The 21,957-nt window shown below is 36.6% G+C and overlaps 3 protein-coding genes and 1 non-coding gene across 4 annotated transcripts; 3 read left to right on the forward strand and 1 right to left on the reverse strand.

The window, feature by feature from the left end:
- The first annotated feature begins 3,666 nt into the window (after positions 1-3,666).
- Positions 3,667-10,885, forward strand: LOC114725163 (kinesin-like protein KIN-14J). Its single transcript, XM_028911651.1, is given in 20 exon segments — positions 3,667-3,764; positions 4,119-4,264; positions 4,359-4,471; positions 4,641-4,724; positions 4,858-4,935; positions 5,021-5,113; positions 5,778-5,807; positions 6,405-6,728; positions 6,814-6,901; positions 6,996-7,097; positions 7,211-7,394; positions 7,493-7,595; positions 7,690-7,868; positions 8,165-8,329; positions 8,422-8,437; positions 8,439-8,676; positions 8,769-8,932; positions 9,210-9,741; positions 10,309-10,421; positions 10,588-10,885. Coding segments are annotated over 17 exon segments (2,229 nt in total). The 5' UTR covers positions 3,667-3,764; positions 4,119-4,254; the 3' UTR covers positions 9,468-9,741; positions 10,309-10,421; positions 10,588-10,885.
- A 633-nt stretch (positions 10,886-11,518) lies between these two features.
- On the forward strand, positions 11,519-11,592 carry TRNAV-CAC (transfer RNA valine (anticodon CAC)). Its single transcript has one exon. It is a non-coding gene; the product is annotated as a tRNA-Val (tRNA).
- A 2,608-nt stretch (positions 11,593-14,200) lies between these two features.
- Positions 14,201-17,145, forward strand: LOC114725155 (S-adenosylmethionine carrier 1, chloroplastic/mitochondrial-like). Its single transcript, XM_028911640.1, has 8 exons — positions 14,201-14,354; positions 14,491-14,609; positions 14,864-14,988; positions 15,324-15,423; positions 15,811-15,885; positions 16,298-16,381; positions 16,806-16,891; positions 17,085-17,145. Exons 1-8 carry the CDS (start codon positions 14,213-14,215, stop codon positions 17,143-17,145), a joined length of 792 nt encoding a protein of 263 aa, XP_028767473.1. The 5' UTR covers positions 14,201-14,212.
- Positions 17,146-20,253: 3,108 nt separating this feature from the next.
- Positions 20,254-21,108, reverse strand: LOC114725156 (uncharacterized). Its single transcript, XM_028911641.1, has one exon. It carries the CDS (start codon positions 21,106-21,108, stop codon positions 20,254-20,256), a length of 855 nt encoding a protein of 284 aa, XP_028767474.1.
- Between the last annotated feature and the right edge of the window lie 849 nt (positions 21,109-21,957).

A 21,957-nucleotide genomic window follows, 5' to 3' on the forward strand; every position in this document is an offset into this window, starting at 1 on the left:
GGTTTTGATCCTAAATATAAGACCCATTCTTATATTTATCAATTTTCTCTAAATTACCCCTATAGATATTCCCTCAACCATAATTAAGTAGAAGAAGGAGAAAGGTATTAAGAAAGATGATCATGGTGTTTTAGGAAAAACATGTCACATTTCTTATAATAACTAACTTACTACTTCCTTATCTAATCAAATTAGTCAAATGAGTTTTATATAAGGACCGGAGGAGTAACACTTTTATCTTCTTTTAACAAAATGACTTACGTAAAATATTTATAAAATTTAAAATAAGCATATAAGCTTTAGCTCTACTTTGTTTTATTTCCTAGGCTATTTTTAACAATCAAAATGCGGGGATTCTTAACAATCAGAGTCTAACAGCAGCATGAAAAGTGCGGATGAGATGAGTTGGAGATCTATTATTAAAGGCTGGGCCGTGGGGCGTGAAAGTAGGGGCATGTGTGTGTTGGTCAAAGATGAAGAACGTGTCTGGATCATAATTCTTTTCTCTTTTCCCTTTTTTTTTTTCGGTGTGCAGGTGGGCATCATTCCCTCCATAGCCCCAAAAGCAAGAACATGGTAGTTACCTTCTTCCTCCATTTTTTTGCACCACCTAATAGCAGGCATAGACATCATTTGTTTCTTAATGCAGGTAAAGGTTTTGACTTAATTATAAGTCAATTTTAAAAATTTATTTAAGCACAACTCAGTACATATAATTTTGACTCGATTATAACTTAGTATTAAACTTTAATTTATTGCAACTCAATTTTTATCATTTTAGTTTGACCATTTAAAAATTTAGCTCCTGTATTTTATAAAATAAAATTACATATTCTAAGAAATTTACGGACCATCTTTTTAAATCATTAAAACTGTAAAGATTGAATTGCAATGAGCCCAAAATCTGGAGTTTGAGTTATAATGAGGAGGCACTCAAAGGTTGAGATCCAGCATCTCTCTTCCCACCTTGTGCTGCACGCGACACATGGTAACAACCGCACCCCCGTCAGTTGTTATCATTCCAAACTCCCGTTTACTGAATGATTATAACGTGGATCTTGTACTTTATATTGAGTTAAACATAAGTTATGTTGTTAACAACATATGAATAAATAATACTACCCCCGGTCCTAATTATAAGAGCTAGTTGACTAGTTTGAGGGGATTAAGAAGTAAATTGAGTTAGTTATTTGTCTTAAATAAGTGTTGTATTTCCTAAAATATCCTTGCTAATCAAGTGTATTGACTAAAACTACCATTGTTAGAAGGACTATTTGAAAAAAATGTATAAATATGAGAGACAAAGTGAATTGGGTTATATTTAGAATCAAAATAAAAGTCAAACAATGTCTTATATTAAGAATAAGAGGTAGTATACCTTGTCATAATATATAAATATATAATTTTTCGTAATTTAGCCTTTTTCTTAAGATAACAAACACAAACAAGCTTCGTCATTGTCAATATGTCCTTTTCAATCGTAACCATCAAAAGAGAAAAACCAATATTACGGTAGCGTAGTTTGCACTGCACGGCATTGTAGAATTTCCCCTCCTTTCTGGTCTTCTAATTATACTGCGGAAGGCTTGACAAAACAATGTGCATAAAATGGCATTAAAAAAAATCATGACTACGGGAATTGATCCAAGTAGTAAGCGGTTTGGTACCATTTAAGTGAGGTTTTGAGTTCGAGTTTCAGTGTATGCAAAAATTCTCATTAAGAGACTCACTCACCACAGTCAGGTACGTGACACGGGTCAGATCCAGATATAATTGGAACAAAGTTATGATGAACTGGGTAGGAAAAAAAAAAAACAAGGCCTGCAAAAATGCCGCATTATATTTGGCTTTAAATGGTTCAGATTAAAATAATCATTGGAGTTAGTGCTTGAAATGACTCTTGCCGTCGCTAATGTCTTGCACGTACCTGACATCACGCCTAGATCCCAAATGCAAAGGGAACTTAAGAATTGCTGTGTGAGCTTATTAACGTAAGGGCTGAATAATTAGTTTAAGGATATTAAAAAATTAGTTAAATTAATTAATTATATATATTTAAATCATTTGTATTAAAACTATTTTTTTTAGTGAAAACTCCTTACTATTAATATGAATATTATGAAAAAAAATTATAAATTTGAGAGCAAAGCATATTAGAATATTATACTTAGAATCAAACGTAACTCTCTAACTAATTATTATATGAAAAATACTTACATCAAACTTTTTTATATTCGTTATTTCAGGTTTTTCAGTCACGCATAGTCATATGTGCTATTTTCTACATCTGGGTTTATAATTTAATAATAATATTTAAAAATTAAATATATGAATATGCATAATTGAAAAACCTAATATAATAAATTAAAAAAATTTAACCTAAATATTGTCCTGCTTATATTAAGCAGTGGAGATAGCATATGATTGTAGTAATTTTGGGCAAGTAATTACCAACTTAAAAAATATAATGTCACCCAATTCGGTTTATTTTATACGTAAAAAAATTAGAAATCAAATCTAAAATCTGAATGGCTTTAATTTTAAATGTACTCTCTTGGGTCTTGTCAATTAAGCACACAATATCATATAGCCATCATATTAAGTTTTAGGCACCACGCTCCGAATCTGAATCTGAAATCGCCGGCTGTGAGTTAATCACTTTGATAACCCAAAAAAGCAGCACTTTTCCCTTTTTCTTGTGAAAAATATGTAGCACTTTCATGAAACCGAGAAATTTTCAGTTATGGGAAACAGGAAAAATTAGCGTTACTAGGTTGTAGATCTTTTGCCATAACTAGCAAATCGTTATACTACTTCCAGTCCTAATTATAAAAGTCAGTTAACTAATTTGAGGAGATTAAGAAGTAATTGAATTAATTATTTATCTTAAATAGATGTTGTCTTTCCTAAAATATTCTTACTAATCAAGTGTATTAACTAGAACTATAGTTATTAGGAGGACTATCTTGAAAAAAATTGAGTAAATATAAGAGACAAAATAGATTGGAGTCTTATATTTAGAATCAAAATAGAACTCAAACATGATCTTATATTAAGGACAGGAGGTAGTACCTTCTATATACCATTCAAGCCCACAACTTTATACTATCATTAGCCTATAAAATTCCAATGACCAGTAAGTTGCAGATGTGGAGGGGGGAATATATAATATCATTAGTCCATAACAAAAATTACTTATGTCAAGTTTTTTATATTTACTATATTAAATTTTTCAATAATACATGCCTTAATTTTTTTATAATAATATTTTAAAAATAGGATATTGCAATGGACTAATGGGAGAACGTAGACTTGAATATAAGAAAATTCAACTAAGTATTGTTCACATATAATCCTTAAAAATGAAAAAAACAAAAAAAACCTAGCGAGCACTTAACGCTGACGGGACGGGAACGTGGAAGCGAAGTCAGCGCGCCCGTCACTTCCAAAATCTGGGCCGTGATGTTAGAGATTTTTCTTTTTTGGGTTAAAACTGAATAAAGAACATTTTTAGGGCCATAAAATTAGATAAAGACTAATTAAGAGTGCTTTTTGGTGGGAAGTGCTTGAGGTTCTTTTTAGCTTCGCGACTGAAAAAAGGGCTGGGCGGGAATTCCATTCCAAATTGCCCGTGTCAAAATTCCGATTTTATCTTTTTTTCATGATGCAGCTGTGATTTGAAGTTATATTTGGCTTGCGAATGGCTGAGAGAAGCCAAAAAAAAAGAAAGAGAAGTACCGTCGTTGGTTCCTGAGAAAGTAGAGGTTAGGAGCTATATCACAATTACCTAAGTTTTAGGAGGTATAATGCCATCGACTATATCTTTTTAATCTCTTTATGCCCAATAAGCTGGGTTCACTCTGGAGTAACCTCTGCGCTCTGGAGAACTGTTCAGTGACTTGAGTTGTTAGTTTTCCTGTTTATATGATAGGCCTTTTATTTTTTATTTTTTTGGACCTGGTTCATCTAACTGTCCTTTTAACATTTGTTAAATTTATATTTCTGTGACATTCTTGGTCGAATTTATTGGACGAATTGTAGTTCAGTATCTTTGGTCAATATAATCTCCTAAATGTTTTAATTTAAATTATGCTTATTAAAATGTTTTCCGCCGGCAGTATAGGCCTAGTTAATCAAAAGGACGAGGAATCTCTGCGTGTACAAAACAAACAATGCAGTGGAACAAGAGGGACAGGGAAAATGGGAAAGTAACGACTTAGGTCGAGATGTTAACCAAATAGAAGCTTAGGAGGCATGCTTGAAGGTAACCAGATTACTGGCCTCTGCGTCTATATCAGTTTCAAATTTACTTGTGCTATTTCTTATACCGCACCTCTATTTTCTTTATATTGATGCAGGTGCTCTCGTGCATCGCAGTGGGAGGTCTAATGAACTGTTCCAGTTGAAGCAAGAATCGCATGTGGATCTTTTTCCTGCTAAAATTATGGAATTGCCTTCAAACAGCTTGGAAGTAAGCCAATGAATGGTTACATAATTTTTCTACCTGTCTCTCCTTCCCTCTCTTGTGATATGTGCTGACCGTAAAATCATTTTTATATCATATATGATGGGCACATTTGCTTCGTGTATTCAATATTGATTTGTTTGATCCCATTACACGCTTGAAATCTTTTCTGCAGAGTACCCCAACTCAACATCTCTTCAACACGGGAAATAGGATTCTGAATGACATATTTGTAAGAATGAATGGAGAAGTACCTCATGTAAGAGGATGGCATAACTTATGTTAATTAGTTCATAATACTACATCTTTTCTTATTTTACCAGAATTATATTATTTTGTGTTGTTGAGACGAAGTTCTATAGTCCTTACAACTGATTTATTTCTAATCTCAGCGCGCGGCATGCCTGTTAAGAAAAATTCTGCAAGTGATTGAGGGGCGCTTTTCAAATCAAGCAGAGAGCCTGAAAACTGTAAAATAATAACTTTTTCTGATTTTTTTTCTGGAGAAGATGCATCTCATTTGTTTCAAGGTATTTACATCTTGCTTACCTGCAGCAAAACAATCTTTTCAAAGCTCGTGAAGGGAAATACCAGTCGATAATAAACGTACTTGAAACCCTTGTGGCAGGGACAACTGAGGAGAATGAGGTACCTTCGATTTTAATGGATCTTGATGTATGCTAATAGAGAATAGGAGAGAGAATTTGTGTAAATTAGGAATTGTGGATAAAGATGTAGTTAGAAATTATTTAACTGGTTTAATTTGTTGTTTAATTATCTTCTTGCTCGGCTTATTAGACAGTAGGATATCTCAAATTCTTTACTCCCCCCCCCCTATTTCTTTGATATCTCCCTTATTCTCCTTCCTTCTCGTCTTCTTCTGTTCTATTACTCCTACCTCATATGTTACACTGCATATTTTATTATTAGGCTAAATTACTTTCCTGAAGAGACTTCCAAATTATGCAGCCTTTCCCTATATTATTTGAAACCAAAATATTTTAATGAAGAATTTTAGTTTCTTCTATATTAATTAAACTTCGATTTCAATGTCATTTATTTGTTTAAAACCATAAATTTGATTTCTTTTGAATTTAAAAGGTGATCCTTCTATGTTGATTCCATACATATTTAATACTAACCATGCTATTTAATCAATAAATACACTGCTATTTTCGTTAAATAATGTGTAATGGTAATTTAGTTTCTGTCCCATCATCATGGGAGAGTTGATAATTTGAGTATCTTTCAGGGGAAGGGAAAGTAATTCACTATTATTATTCTTTATAAAGGTTGGCTCTATCCTCTGCAGGTTGTCACGAGTTGGTTGCAGCAGTTGAAGGTGCAAAACAATCTATAGCTTTATTTTTATTTGGATGACTCAACTGGGAACAAAACTAACAGGATAAATTCTTGGTTTTGTTAAACTTCATCATTATGTTCATTACTTGAAGTTGAATATTTTATATTCTTATCTGCGCTCTATCTTGCTAATTCTCTTCATATTATGAGGGAAGTTTATAATATGGTGGAACAACCTTGTTATAAATATTAATAGAAGATTGGGCTTTAATTAAAAACAACTTAAATTCTCTGATATAGTGCTGGGCACAAGAATATGATTCAATAGTTGAAACTAATAAACATATTGCCTATATTGTGTCATCTAATGCTGCAAAAGGACTTGAGATATCCGGCCTTCATTGATCATGAACTATTTTTGTATTGTTAATTTTTCTGTCACTATATCATGCGGCAATGCAATTCCCAAAAAACTTAAGCAATTATTGTGAAAAAGTTGAAGAATGAATTTCTTGCATTTCAAACTTTATCTGAATCTGTTGAAGAAAAATGATATGCGTAGTCTTTTCAGCTTGCTACATAATCTGCTTCTTTAGATTGCTTGCTACATAATCTGCTTCTTTAGATTGCTCTGCAGCATGAGAAAACTGAACTGGAGAAGAAGAAACTTGAAGAGCAGGATTTTGCTCAATTTAAAAGAGACAAAGTTCGCAATGAAATTGAGATTTCTGCCCTGAAGCAAGAACTGGAAACGACTAAAAGGGCACATGAAGAGCAGTGCTTGCTGTTAGAATTGCATCTTAGTGAATCTAAAGCTCATTATGAGAAGAGAACAGAAGAACTTGAGAGTCATCTAGCTAATGCAAGGACACAAGTGAAGGAACTGAAGACCTTTTTGAAATCCAGATCTTTGAAATGGAAGGACAAGGAGCATACCTTCGAGAGTTTCCTAACGACCAATTTGGAGCTTTCCAAGTTCGCCTCATTTTCTATTTTGCTTGCACTTATGGTTTGTCAATTTCTTTCTCATTGTATAGCATTTAATATCTCATGTTGTGCAGGAATTGAGAGCTGCAATGGAATCTGTAAAAATGGAATTGCTAAAATCAAAGAGAAGCTACTCTGAGGAACTCAATACCGCAGGATACGTTATTTTAAGCTTTTCCTGACTTATCACTTCTCATTCATTTACTGATGGATCTGATAGGTTAACAAGACACGTGTAAACCTTCTTTAGGAATGAAGCTCAAAGGTCTAGCTGAAGCTGCTGGAATTATCATGAAGTTCTTGCAGAGTAGAAAATTGTATAACGAAGTTCAAGATATGAAAGGTGTACGGCTAGATTTACCTTCCAAATTTTTTGCTGAGGTCTAATGTACCTTGTGGGGCATTTCTAGATTGTTAACTGACTGCCCTTCCCCACCCCAAAACTTCTTTTTTTAGGAAGCATTAGAGTGTATTGTCGAATCAGGCCATTTCTTCCTGGGCAAAGCCAAAACCAGACAACTATTGAGTTTGTTGGTGATAATGGTGAATTAATTGTTAGCAATCCTCTCAAGCAAGGGAACGAAAGTTGTAAGCTTTTTAAGTTCAACAAGGTTTTTGGCACGTTAGCAACTCAAGGTAGGTAGTTCGTTCTAAATTCTTTCCATTACTTGGTTGTTTTATGAGTTTGGTTGTTGTGGACTGTTGGAAATGATACATCAATTTTCTATGGTTGTAGAGGAATACAGTGACATCCAACCGCTTTATTCGTTCTGTTCTTGATGGTTACAATGTTTGTATATTTGCTTATGGTCAAACCGGTTCAGGAAAGACATACACAATGGTATGGTTTTGTGCATATTGATTTTTATTGCAAGTTGTAATGGTTAAACGCGCACTCATTTTACTTATATTATTGATTATTGATTTTTCACAAGAGCGGACCTAGCTTAACATCAAAATCAAAATGGGGAGTCAACTATCGAGCACTTCATGATCTTTTCCAAATCTCCCAGAGTAGGAGAGGCTCTATCATTTATGAAGTCGGCGTTCAAATGGTTGAAATTTACAATGAAGTAGTTCGCGATTTGTTATCAAGCAAGGGTCCTCAAAAGAGATATCCTCTTTCTTTCTTTCTTTCTTTGTTTTTTTTTTAAGATTACTAATTTTTAAATAACGCTAAGTTACTCTCTTATTTGGACCTAGAGATATGCATGCAAATGCACGATGCACAAATTTGCATATACATTTACCTGCCTATTTTTAGATTTTACATTAAATCTCATTCATTTACCTGCTTCATTTTTGGCTATCCTGTTTGATGATGCCATATGTTTCAGGCGCATTTTTGTCATTTGTTTATTTTTTGGTTGAAGGAAAAAGTGCAAGTATGGTTTATCTTGACTTGCTTACAATAGGAATTTGGAATACTGCCCAACCAAATGGGTTGGTGGTCCCTGAAGCAAGCATGCATTCTGTTAATTCAATGAAAGATGTCTTGGAGTTGATGAATATTGGGCAGATGAATCGAGCAACTAGTGTCACAGCTTTAAACGAAAGAAGCAGTAGATCCCATAGGTTGTTCTCTCACTCCTCAAATTTTCTCCAGTGTCTTATCAGTGTAATATATAATGTGGAAATTTCATTTACTTGGTGTGATCATGTGATAGTGTTCTCACTGTCATGTCCGTGGCACACGGATTTGGGAAGCAACACTATATTGCGTAGCTGCTTGCATCTTGTAGATCTTGCAGGAAGTGAACGAGTCGACCGTTCTGAAGCAACAGGAGATAGGTTAAAGGAGGCACAACATATAAACAAATCCCTATCAGCCCTGGGAGATGTGATCTTTGCTTTGGCTCAAAAAAGTCAGCATGTGCCATACAGAAATAGTAAATTAACACAACTTCTTCAAAGTTCATTAGGTAACTTATTCTTTAATTTTAAAAATTTTCCATTGAAGGTCTTTTTTAAGCAAAAGCGTACTAAATTGTGCTTTCTTCCTCCTATTTTCTAGGTGGCCAAGCAAAAACCCTTATGTTTGTGCAGCTTAATCCTGATATTGCTTCATATTCTGAAACAATAAGCACCTTGAAGTTTGCTAAAAGGGTTTCTGGCGTCGAGTTAGGTGCTGCACGTAGCAACAAAGAGGGGAAGGATGTCAGACAACTCATGGACCAGGTTTCTTAAATTCTTTGTTTAAGAGAGCTTTTAATTGATGAAAAATGCCATTGATAAAGCGGTAAAACAAATATTATATTTTTATTACTTGGTCTCTCCTCTTGCCTTCAACTAAAAAAGGAAAAAAAGGTGACAGTTTCATCAAATATTTTCTTAGAGTTCTACTTTCGTTGCAGCGAAACTATCTGTGACTGAATGATTATGAAATGAAAATAACTGTATGAAGTCGATCCTTAATCATTTATCAATAGCCATTGAGTTAAACATTTCCTTGCAGTTAACATATTTGAAGGATGCTATGGTGAGAAAGGATGAAGAGATTGAGCGGTTGCAGATGGTCAAGGCAAATCTCGAAAACTCAAAGCAGGGTATGATCTCACCAAGGCATGAACCGTCAATTCATAGCAGGCAACCCATAAGGACTCCCCGACATAGCCAAAAACTTTCAGGAATTGGTGTGAAAAAACTACTTCTGACCTGGGCAACTGGTCAGAGCATGATGAAAAGCATTCAGAACCAGGCCTCTATTCAATGAATGAACTCAGCAAAATCCCTGGTTCCCTGGAGTTAAAATTAACAGAGAAGACAAAGATAAGAATCTCAATGAGGTGGATGAGCTGCTAGGAACCGGAGGTGCAAATTTTGAAGAGAGATTGAGTGACATATCAGATGGTGATCTCTCAATGGGACACAGAAACTGATCGCTCAATCAACAGTGTTGTGGAGTGCACTTTTTTCCGGAAGCGAAGACAGCTGAGCTTACACCAACTAGAGTATAACCGAGAACATTCCAGCTGAGAAGCAGAGAAGTCAGTACTTACTCTTACCATTTATTTATTTATCTTTTTGCGAAATTTACGGATAACGAAAATTTAGAATTTGTCACCTTCACTGTGGCTTTTTCAATTTAAATACTTTGTAGGCATTAGCCTTGTTACCAACCATCTCTACTTTAAATTGGCCTTATTTGTGTCCCAATGACTGCAGATTTACTGTGCCATCCTCGTTAAAAATTTCCAGAACCTCACAGTCCCGCACAAAGTGCAGATCAAATCATCGAGGTTGTCACTGAGTAGAAGCTCGTCAAAGCTTATCTCAAGTATGTTCATCCAATTATCTCTCGTTCAAGCTTTCCTTCCTTTTTTTTTTTCGGTTTGTAAATCTGTCGAGTTTTCCAGAACATAACTCTGAATACCTTGTATAAACTGATATTTGAGCCACCTCCTTCCTCTCCATTGTTTCTTATTTCTTGTCTGCATGTAGGTGTAAGGAAAACCGCAACTGGTAGCTCTTCATTGAAGCCGCCCAAACGATAGGAATAGCCAGGATGTTGCTTGAACGGTGTATTGGCCTTATTTGTGTCCCAATGACTGCAGATTTACTGTGCCATCCTCGTTAAAAATTTCCAGAACCTCACAAGTCCCGCACAAAGTGCAGATCAAATCATCGAGGTTGTCACTGAGTAGAAGCTCGTCAAAGCTTATCTCAAGTATGTTCATCCAATTATCTCTCGTTCAAGCTTTCCTTCCTTTTTTTTTTTTGGTTTGTAAATCTGTTGAGTTTTCCAGAACATAACTCTGAATACCTTGTATAAACTGATATTTGAGCCAACCTCCTTCCTCTCCATTGTTTCTTATTTCTTGTCCTGCATGTAGGTGTAAGGAAAACCGCAACTGGTAGCTCTTCATTGAAGCCGCCCAAACGATAGCAATAGCCAGGATGTTGCTTGAACGATGTAGAGTGACCATAGTGGTAGGAACTAATCCTTGTTTATGACACTGATCCAGTTGTAGCTTATCGCCCATTCAATGCGATATTGGATGAGGCTTTAGCTTGTATCTAAGCATTGTATTGGCTTGCAAACCTAGCTAGAAACTAGCATGTATCTAAGCATCATAGTAAGTTATCTTGCAATCTTCATTCCATCTGTTAAATTTTCTAGTTATTTTACTAGCCATTTCGCAGGCTCTATATGCCCATTCACTGAGTAGATTTTATTGTACTACAGCATTCAGTTGAGGGAAATATGAATTGTGAAGCCCCCAGGAAAAAAAGACAACGTTGGGAATAATTTAATACAATACATTTCATGGCAGAAACTTTCAACGCCCTTTGACCCGTTACTACATCACCAAATCAGCCTACGCCTTTAGAAAGAGGACTGAGATCTGGATCACAGTAATGCATAAAGGTAAAAAATTTGCTGTGACATGTTGCAAGTCCGGGTTCAAGTCTTAGAATTAAAGGAACCAAACTGTGGATGGATGACTGGGGAAATTGTAAAACCGCAGAAGTGAAGATATGAGCATGGGCTAACATGTATACGCCAGCTTTTGAAAAAAGAGATCGCATGCCTTATTTTACCCCGCTCTTTCCATTACAGAAGTTCGCTTCTTTTTGCCCGAGTAAGAATGTACACATGCATGCATTTTCTAATTTTCTCGTTGCAAAAGGAAATTTAAAAAAAAAAATCAAAATTTTCTCCGGACAAGACACATAACATCAAGGGGAAAGTGAAAAAATTCGCGTCCTGTCGCTAATAAATATAAATAATGTTTCATGCCCTTCCTCAGCCAAAGATGCAGCGTCTGGGTGGTGTAGTTGGTTATCACGCTAGTCTCACACACTAGAGGTCCCCGGTTCGAACCCGGGCTCAGACAATGGTACTTCTGCAGCATATTTTGTTTTCGCACTTTGCCGATTACCGCAGGGAAAATGAACGACAGAGCGCTGTTTAATTTTTTCTTTTCCGGGTTGCAAGTTGGAGTAACTCCGCCCTTTTCACTTAAATCCTCTCTATCCCAAACTGAATAGTTCACTGGGGGAAAATGAGTTTCAGAACCAAAGAGGTGCTCCTTATGACTGCTCAACTATCGTTCACAACGAGGTTTCACTTTTCTAAATTATTTCTTGTTCGCCTGTATGCTCGCAATAAGCTCCCGTTGCCATCTCCCTTTTTATCAGTTTCTGTGTAGTTCAAGGGTAACTGGAATGCCTTTAAATAAGTGCTTCGACGTTGGAGCTTGTTGCTCTAGTTGCACTTTCCCTCGAAAGTATAACATAATGAAAATGAGACATCGTCAATTTCTTTTGCAGATAGTTGCCATTTTACTCACCAAGTCCTTTTTCTTAATTAGCAGCAATTCGGACGATTCTTTATGTCTTATAGAAGACTCGTGCTTTCCTGTTGCTGAATGGTAGACTGGGATTTAATAAAAAATCTTAGCTTGAAAGTCGTAATCAGGAAGACGTGCTAGATGTAGACTTTGAAAAATTGAAATTTAGGTGTTACTGTTCTATTTCTGTTTCTCCCACTGACTTTGGCAGATGAAAGCTGTCATATTTGGTAATGTTGGCCGCCTCCGTATTTTTGGATAAAGTGGGTTTCAATGGTTTTTCCATCTTAGAGTGGCTGTATTAAGTCAGTAGATCAAGAAGTTGCTTGGGACCACTTGTGATTTACTTTGGTCTTGTTTTTAATGCAGGGAACCTCATTCACATAACTGATCTGTTCCCATTGTATAGGAAATTTGATATGGTTTCCATTTCCTTAATTCCTTTATGACATTGATCGGAAGAATTAGACAGGTAGATACCGCTGTATACTGAATTTGTGCATTTTTCTGTTTTAAATATATAAATCATGCTTGATTATGTAATGAGTAATATAGACAATGATCAGGTGGCTGTTGTTTCAGACTGACTCTTGGTTGATTGATCTAATGGGGGAACAAAAATGCCCTTCAGTCCAAATACCAATCTAATTAACCATGAGTTATAGGATACCTCTTTTCTACATATAGTACGATACAAACTATGATAGCATGTATCACTCTTGAGTCTTGATGTAATTTACTGTACTCTTGTTTTATGCTCCTTCAAATCTAATTGACATAGAAAATTTAATATTTCCGTAGCAGTGCAGGTTTCCATCCTTTGAAGCTGATCTTCCTTGTGTAAATCATAAACCCTCTCTTTCCAGTGATAAGGCTAAGCAGGGCCACAAAAATCCTGACCTTAAGTCCCCAGAGATACTAGGCATGGCTCAGTTCATCTCTGCTATAGGACATATATGGGATTCTGCAAGTCAATCACTTTCATGTGTCGGCTCGAAGGAAATTGTAATCAAGATGATATATGTTTCTGGGAAGGAAAAGTTCTGATTAACTATGGCGAGGACAAAATTGAAAGGGCATATAGTTCAAATGATACTAATTACAGTGCTGTTACTATGAGGGACGCTAGCCTTGTTTCATCCTCTATGCCAGCACACATGAATTTCCCTAAGGTGATGCAGAAAATAGTTGCGCTAGAATCTTATAATGGAAGTCAAGATTATGTTCATTCTTTATTTAAGAAAATTTTGCCGAGCTCTACAAACAATTCAAATGAGCCTCGGAAAGCAAAGGATATTGTGAGTGAGGAAATATCATTTAAATTGGGAAGTATATATTGGTGTATGAGTAAGAATGCTTCTAAAGTGCTAAAGTATCCTGTCGATGTTGCTGAGCCTGAGGACATAAAAACTGCTGCTCCAGTGGCTGAGGGCTGCACTTCAATAGATGCAAGCAACCCTGCATTTGCTAATGGGAATGGTCAGTGCAGCCCTGATATGACCATATCTGATGATCTATCATCATCTAGTGATGGAATGCTGAATGGGAGAAAATTTACATCTCTGTCTGCAGACTACTTTCTTGAAGCTGTTCATGAGAATACAGCAGCTGTTGGTGTTACTCAGACTCTGTTCCTAGTATGTATTCAGATTATCATACCGATTCATTAGCTATAAGTGATAGTGCATCTATGGGGTGCGAACTTGGGATTGATGATAAGGAATTGTTAAATACCAAAGAAACATACCGCGCAGGTACCGTAACTGACAACGAATCCAAAATTGAGGTCTCAGCAATTTGCTAATGGGAATGGTCAGTGCAGCCCTGATATGACCATATCTGATGATCTATCATCATCTAGTGATGGAATGCTGAATGGGAGAAAATTTACATCTCTGTCTGCAGACTACTTTCTTGAAGCTGTTCATGAGAATACAGCAGCTGTTGTGTTACTCAGACTCTGTTTCCTAGTATGTATTCAGATTATCATACCGATTCATTAGCTATAAGTGATAGTGCATCTATGGGGTGCGAACTTGGGATTGATGATAAGGAATTGTTAAATACCAAAGAAACATACCGCGCAGGTACCGTAACTGACAACGAATCCAAAATTGAGGTCTCAGCAAAAGAGAAACCTTATCAATCCTTGCCAAGCACGAACATGCTTTTTCTGGGGCTTTGGCTGGCGTATGTGTCAGCCTTTGTCTACATCCTGTTGACACTGTTAAGACAGTCATTCAGTCATGCTGTGCTGAAAAGAAGTCCATTTTTTTACATTGGCAAATCAATTGTTTCAGATAGAGGTGGGTTATTTGAAGGGAAATGCTTGCTTGAATTCTACGTAGCTTATTTTTCCTTGCATCATTTAGAAAACTTGCTCTTTTAAATTAAGTTCTTCATTAGATTGCTTGTTCTTAGAGTGACATGGACTGATGTCAGGTTTGCCTGGACTTTATCGTGGAATTACTACAAGCATTGCATGCTCAGCTCCAATTTCTGCAGTGTATACTTTCACCTATGAATCAGTTAAAGCAGCTTTGCTTCCTTATCTCCCAAAGGTATCTTCTCTGTTTGTGTCTCAAGTCAAATGAGTAGTGTCACTTATGTGTTGTTTCTTCTTTCTAGTTTGTGTAATTTGTTGATCTATTCTCCAATTTCGTTATATCTGGATAGGGTGCAATCTAGGGGGGAAAAGCCTGAAAGTTAAACATGGATGCCAACATATTAGTGATAGATGGCTACACTGAACATTAAATAATAATGAGATTTCAACATTAAATAATAATGAGATTTCAACGATATTTATGTGCAGGAATATTATTCTTTTGCCCACTGTGTGGCGGGTGGTTGTGCAAGCATTGCCACCTCTTCTATTTTCACTCCAAGCGAACGAATAAAGCAGCAGATGCAGGTTGGGTCTCATTATCGCAACTGCTGGTATGCTGAATTCCTAGCATCTTCTGTATTAGTTGTACGGTTGAATGAGTGCTTGCAAGTATGTGATGTTCATGATGCGATTCTTGGTAGTTCTATTCAACCAATGGAATTAAACGTTTGCTATCATCGCTGAACATCTCGTAAATTTTAGTATTCCTTTCTGTTTGTAATTTGGATGCCTGAAATCTTGACATAATATTGAGTGATTCTGATCAGTGATCTGTGATAGAAAACCTTCACTTTTGCAGTTGAATATTTTTCTCATGGCCCATGCAGGAGCCTGATGATTGTCCTAATTTTACACTACTATACATCACATGAATTCATGGTTGCAGGCTTGCAATGGTTGAAATTATCAGTAAGGGTGGTTTTTATTCATTATACGCTGGCTGGGGAGCTGTACTTTGCCGGAATGTCCCACATTCAATCGTCAAGGTTGGTGAATGCTTCTTCCAGCAGCTGACATGATATAACCATAGCTTTCCTGTACATCCAAAGGTGGAAGAATATGTTATGAATTTAGGCTATGTTTGGCATGCAAAAGTGATAGGTATAAGAAGGGAAAAGAAATGAAAATGTGAATGGGAAATAACCCTAATGCCCTTGCTAAATAGCACATGCCCCAGATATCCTTGTGCTCGGAGATTTATTAGTTTTCTATTTTTGACTGCTGTCAATTTTCAGGTCATAACATGGGCACACATTCAGCTCCTTATGATAGTTATTCGTTTAACCTCAAATATGAAATTGTTCTTCTATGAGTGCTGATCTCTGTTCTTCAGAAACTAATTTTTTATGGACATCGTGTGTGACTGTTTGCAGTTTTACGTATATGAAAGGTTGAAGCAAGTTATATCATCTTTGCCATGTACTGTAAGGCCTAACACATTTCAGACTGTAAGTTTGTCTAGATTCCTTGTTCTCTCTAGTTTTATTTTTTAATTTATAATTTTTCCTATACGTTATTGCCCCCAACCAACTCCTTTTGGCAGTGTTTGGTTTTTCGTAGAATACAAAGGATAAGCTTGTCTTCATTATTTCATTCCTTGCCCCTTGTATGACGGATCTGGAGCCCCCTACTCCCCCCCCCCCCCAAAAAAAAAGTACTTAAAAGTGGCAAACAAACGTGATTCTAGCTTTGTCCTGAACCTGTAAAGAATTATTTTCTAACTTCATTGAACGGTTCATTTCCAAGCTGAGATGATAGATTAAATGAAGCACATGTATATTAACAACCTTAATTAACCATGATCATTGATGGAATGTTAGCTTGTTGATTATGCAAATGTTGACTATACAACTTTTACAGTTACTCTGTGGAGGATTAGCTGGATCTACTGCTGCTTTTGTCACCACCCCTTTTGATGTTATCAAGACAAGATTACAGACACAGGTTGTAATTTAAAAAAGAAAAAAGAGAAACCTTCCATTGTATGAATTCCTATGTCCGCTTAATGAGTATGCTGTAAGCGCATTTATTCTAATGAGGCTCTTGATTTATAGATCTGGTGCAGCCATCAACCTAGGGTGAAAGTAAAACACTGTAATCTGTTCAGGAAGCTATGATGGAACATAAGAAGCTAATTATGAATATCTGTTATTGAGGTTGCAGAATTACATATGCATTAAATGCCTAGTCTTCTAGTTCTTCAAGTTTCTTCTTGGATTATTAGTTCTATATGTTAATTGATGAGGTGAAAATGAAGCTAGCCAGGGTCTGCTTTATGTTAATCTTCCTGCATAGATGTTTTACTGCCATGTTACTCTAAAAACTAACGTCTTTATCCTTTTATGCATCTGACGCGAGTATGCTGCAGATTCCTGGATCTGTAAATCAGTATCATAGTGTGTTTCACGCCCTTTGCAAAATAGGAAATAATGAAGGTGTGAGGGGACTATACAGGTATTTTCTGCTGAGTCTATTCATTGTAATTAATATTGGTAGAAAACATCTGATATAAAGAACAGTAGTGGATGTCATATGTTGTCATAGGAGCTCTATTCGAGTTCGAATTAGAAGATGACTTTCTTAATAAGCTTCAGGATGCCTATTATCAAGGGATTGACTCATTTTGTGTTTTCTTGGTTGCCTGAAGGGGATTGACTCCAAGGTTAATTATATACAGTCTCAAGGATCTCTGTTCTTTCTTCATATGAATTTTTCAAGAGTCTATTTTGTTTAGAAGCGTAGCTTCCCTCTACTTTGGAAAACAAGAATCGAGATGACAGAAAATACCGAGTTAACAGTTCCTCAAGCGTCATGCATCAGCAGGAATTGAAAATTGACACTCTTGACACGTAAGGGCTTGTGTGGGAAGTATGCCAGCCCGCTCTCAAGATCAGCAAGATGGTTCATAAACCAAAGTGGCTCGTGATCTGCTGGCTGCTCTATTCAAAAGGATGATGACTTATTTAGATCTTAGCTACAGAGGGAATAATCTAACATCAAAGCGTACATGGATAATTAATCACCAGTGTGCATTGGTTCTTCATTGCAGCATTCTCCGTATGCCTGTCCCTGGATATCATACTACTGGGACCAAGGACGCCTCGGCTGATGTTATTTTATAGTGAAGAAACACTCAGAAGCCATTCTCTGATCAGCATTATTGATGAAATGAGAGATTTACTGATGTGTGACTGGTTTGTTACGTATAAGGATGTAATTAGAGAGGCTAACATGTGTACTAAAAAGCTAGCTCGTTAGGTTCATGAGATAGTTGCTGATTTTACATTGGTTTCTGAATAATATTGAGTGCGGGAATGTTTTGTTTGCTGACATGGTTGACAAGCCCCATGCTCATGTCTTGTAGTCCTTGATTTCTGTCTAGCTCAAATGCCTAGGCGCCTTTCTATTAAAAAAAATGAAAAAGGAAACACTTCTTCACGGTATACTTCAAATCATGATATAAAACATTTGATTTTAAAGAAATCTCCTTTGTATGCGAAGAGCCACGATTGCCCTATCTATGTTCATTCATTTCAATGAGATCCGGGGGGAAAAGAGAGAGCAAAAAGTTTATATTATATAATTATAGTAGCATATTTTTTTGTACAGATATGGTTGGCCCGTGAGACTGAACGCAGGGTAACTTCATTGTTATCATGGAAGCCTCACTTGGTTTGCAGTGGGTTAGTAGCTGATGATTTTGCTAATGTGGATTAGCTTAATTCTACTTTTCTTTCCTTTCCACGATGGACTATATTTGACGGAATAGCTTTTTCACTCAGAAAGGAAAAAGTACAAGAAAGTATCAGGACTCCACTTCGTGGATATGAAAACCTGTACTTTCAGGCAAGCACATTATATGGCATAGAGTATGATCCAAATGTGAATTTTGTAGTTGATTTGAACGCATTTTTTTATTTTAAATAGATTCATAAGTTATACTAAACTCTTAAATAAATCAAAACCATTTTGAGCATCAAATTCTGTTTTCTTACTTTTTTTTACATGGCTTTTTTTTTGGTTCCCCACCTTTAGGGGTTGGGACAAGTTAATCTGATAATTATACTCCCTCTATCTTTAATTATAAGATATAAGTTTTTGAATAGGTTTGTCTCTTTTTATAAGATTTTTGTTTGAATTTGTCTAAATATTAATGCATTATTACCTATTTTACTCCTCTTTTAATGCATTTAATACATTCTCTTTCTTTATTATTTCACTGTTATTCTCTCCACATCTACCCATTTATATATAGGGATATATTTAGAAAAATTATATTTTACTACATATTAATTATTTTTAACTATTTTACTATTTTTTTTAAACTGCATAATTTAATTACAAAAATATTATAATAAGAGACGAAGTAGTAGTATATCTGCGGGGCTAATTGAGCAAGGAAAACAAGACCTCGTTCATAAGGGCAAACAAAAACTGACACCACCGTCAGAATCCCACCAATCATTCTACACTATGGCTGCGTCGTTGACCATATTTTGAGACCAACCGATGCAGCCTAGAGAATAATGCTTTATCCAGGTGTATGGTCCTGGGGATTCTTTGCGAAATGGGAACAAATTTTAGGATGAGAGTTTATTGTTGGAAGACAATGTCCATAAGGTCGTTGTAGTATAGTGGTAAGTATCCCCCTGTCCACGCGGGTGACCCGGTTCGATCCCCGGCAACGGCGATATCCAATTTTTTGCCTCCACAGTTTAACGAGTGGATCCCTTTTCAGGCCCTTTTTTTTTTTTTTTTTTTTTGGGGGGGGGAGGAGAGGAGTGCCCTACGCTTTGTTGGGTTAGAAGCAGAGCCCATTTAATTATCTTCTATGGATATCCCTTCTAGGTTTTCACGTTGCCAGAAGCAGAACCCATTTTCTTAATCTTCTCTACCCTCTAAAGCCTAGATCTTTAGCGTTTTCTTTTTCGTTTCGTTTTTTTTCCCTTTCAAACTATGGAGCTACGTCGAAGTATTAAAAATTTTTAAAAATATATTAGACAAAAAAATACAAGTACATACATGTATTTATCGAACATGCATCCGATACAAATTCGTCCCTTTTCTTTTCCCCCCATTTGCCCCAAGAATCCGAGCATCATAGCTCAAGAGTCCCCTTTATGCTTCATACTCGGGCGACAGGTGAAAAGGGTGGGTTTAGCACGTAGGATCGAAGATTTGATTTCGGAGACTTTGACGCTGTCTTGTCCTCTCTAGTAACTGAATCTATCAAAAATTCCCCTCCGTCCTCATCTTTAAGTACTTTCATTGAACTACATTGCGACAACTCTTGTTTCTTCTGCCTCCCCGCTCCATGGAAGTTACCGGTGCCATGTAAAATAGCAACACAAATGGCAAATGCTTGTACTGTGGATAATTGTGCATGAAAATCAACAGCATACTGCCCTTCTTCAACTACTCTCATGCTAAAAGTAGGACAACTCTCTTTGCTCCCTACGTAAATGCACCAAAAACTCGGGTAAGCACCAGAAAAGGCAAAGGCAATGGCAATCTCAATATTCAATAAAGCATGTTAAAACTGCAACATTGACGAAAATCAAGTGAGCTCCAATGAAAAGATACAAAGCTATTGAAAAGATTTGGGTAGATTACTAGATGCATACGACATTAGTTTTTCGCTCATTTTTCACCTAAAACAATAGAACTAGAGAATTGCTCCAAATGGGTGCTTGTTATAAGATGGATCTTTATTAACCCCAATCGAATTTAATTGCCCAGGTGATCTTTGCCCTGGATTAACTTTCCACAGTAAATTATTCACAAACAAGTTCCTTATAACAAGAGAATATAATTAGCTATGAAACCCCATTCAAGAAACAAGTGATATGGAAACCCAGCATTACCTGAACAAAGAGTTCGAGTGTTTGATAATTCTCCATGAGAGAGCGGTCTTCAGAAAATTGAACACCAGGGTTGCCTAAAAGGACAAGCGGACAGGCCATGTCCCACCCACCGCAGTCACAACCTCCACCATGTCTCCACCGATCAAGCAAACGTGAGGGACCCTGGTTTTCATCAATCGGTAGACCATGGTTGCCCTTTGGAATGACCACCTTCACCTGTTCCGGGCCTCTGCTTTCATGAAGGCCTTTTCTTCTCTGTTCTATCTCAGAATGATCACTTCGGTTGCGATGCTCTCTAGCACCTCTACTCTTTCTCGTGTGTCTGAAACTCTCTCTCTTGTGAAATGGAATTTGCAAAACGATGGCTGCAATTTCAAGATTTTGACGCAATTCTGAGCACAACAAAGGATAAGACTTTGAATCATTGAAATCGACACTGCCAAATAAAAGCTTGTCTTGAAGTTTGTTCTTAATTGCAGGAGTTTTCTCATCAAGCTCGAATGTTTCTCTTCCCACATGGGAAGGTTTCAAGGTTTTAGAATCTTGGTCACAGGGAGAATCCTTTTGAAGTGAAGCGCTTGGTCTTGAGTTTGCAAGATCATACAACACAAATTCTGTCACCATAGAGTTGTCAAAGGCTCCATCTTTAAATTCTGAACATAAGTTAGAGGCAACTAACATCTGTGCTACCATTGAGGAAACCCTGTCACAATCATGGGATCCCAAGCCAATGGCACTGCTTTTCTTTCTACCATCAATGGAATGAAAGGTATATGCCCAATTGGAAGTATTATCTACTCTCCTCATCTTGGCCACTAAAAAGTCTTCAGGGCAATTCACCTTGAACTCAAAAATGGAACTCCATGTTTGTTTTCAAACTTGAGACTACCGTGCAGTGTGGACTGGTGAACTAGCAATTCCTGAATGCTGGATATCTCTACTGATAAACTCAGAAATAATATCGGAATACTTTTCTGTGTTAGAGAAGTCATTTAGGAGAGATTTCTGGTAAGTCCTGCTTCTTGTTATATTTACCATACCAGTTGATTTGACCTCACTGTTTTCCAACTTACGGCTCCTTGGACTTGTCAAAGATTTGGACTTCGTGAATGAATTGAACGTTTTCTTGACAGGGGTGGACTGGACGTTTGAATTGGCTTTTGACAAGCAGTCATTTTTTGAGGGAGATAACAAGTGAAAGGCTTCCACTTTGGAAGAGAACGATTTGACCAATGCATGAACTGCATCTTTCTCCAGAGAACCAATAACACTATCATTTCTGGCATTTGAATTTATAGAATCTCTTTCTGCAGTTGAAGTAGAAAATCTATCCCTAACATCTGAAGTTATGCAGAATTCAATAAAGCCATTTGGAGAATGGGACTCCAAGCGAGCTGAGGATCTGGAAACAGACCGTGAATTCATTTTTGATTCCTTATACATCATTGAAGATTTCTTTCTAGGATCTTCATCATCAGAGCTACATAAAGAATCAACAATGCTCCCAGAAAAAGAGGTGTCACTGCTACGTGAAATTTCTATCTTTTTCCTTCCCTCCCCGGTGCTCATTGCTCTTATATACTTTAGCTCCTCTGAACTCTGATACATGGAACCCCGCCTCATCTCTACATTAACCTCCCGTCCACTAGGTCTAGA

Source organism: Neltuma alba, unplaced genomic scaffold (genome assembly GCF_004799145.2).
Source record: "Neltuma alba isolate B1F8T4 unplaced genomic scaffold, ASM479914v2 tig00012228_pilon, whole genome shotgun sequence".
NCBI lineage: Eukaryota > Viridiplantae > Streptophyta > Magnoliopsida > Fabales > Fabaceae > Neltuma > Neltuma alba.

Excerpts from the sequence above, each read along its gene's own strand:
- LOC114725155 (XM_028911640.1), top strand. The coding sequence starts at position 14,213 with ATGCTTTTTCTGGGGCTTTGGCTGGCGTATGTGTCAGCCTTTGTCTAC. Across the intron at positions 14,989-15,323 it reads TCTCATTATCGCAACTGCTG|GCTTGCAATGGTTGAAATTA; the intron begins GTATGCTGAATT and ends TCATGGTTGCAG. Across the intron at positions 15,424-15,810 it reads TCCCACATTCAATCGTCAAG|TTTTACGTATATGAAAGGTT; the intron begins GTTGGTGAATGC and ends GACTGTTTGCAG.
- LOC114725156 (XM_028911641.1), bottom strand. The coding sequence starts at position 21,108 with ATGAGGAGAGTAGATAATACTTCCAATTGGGCATATACCTTTCATTCC.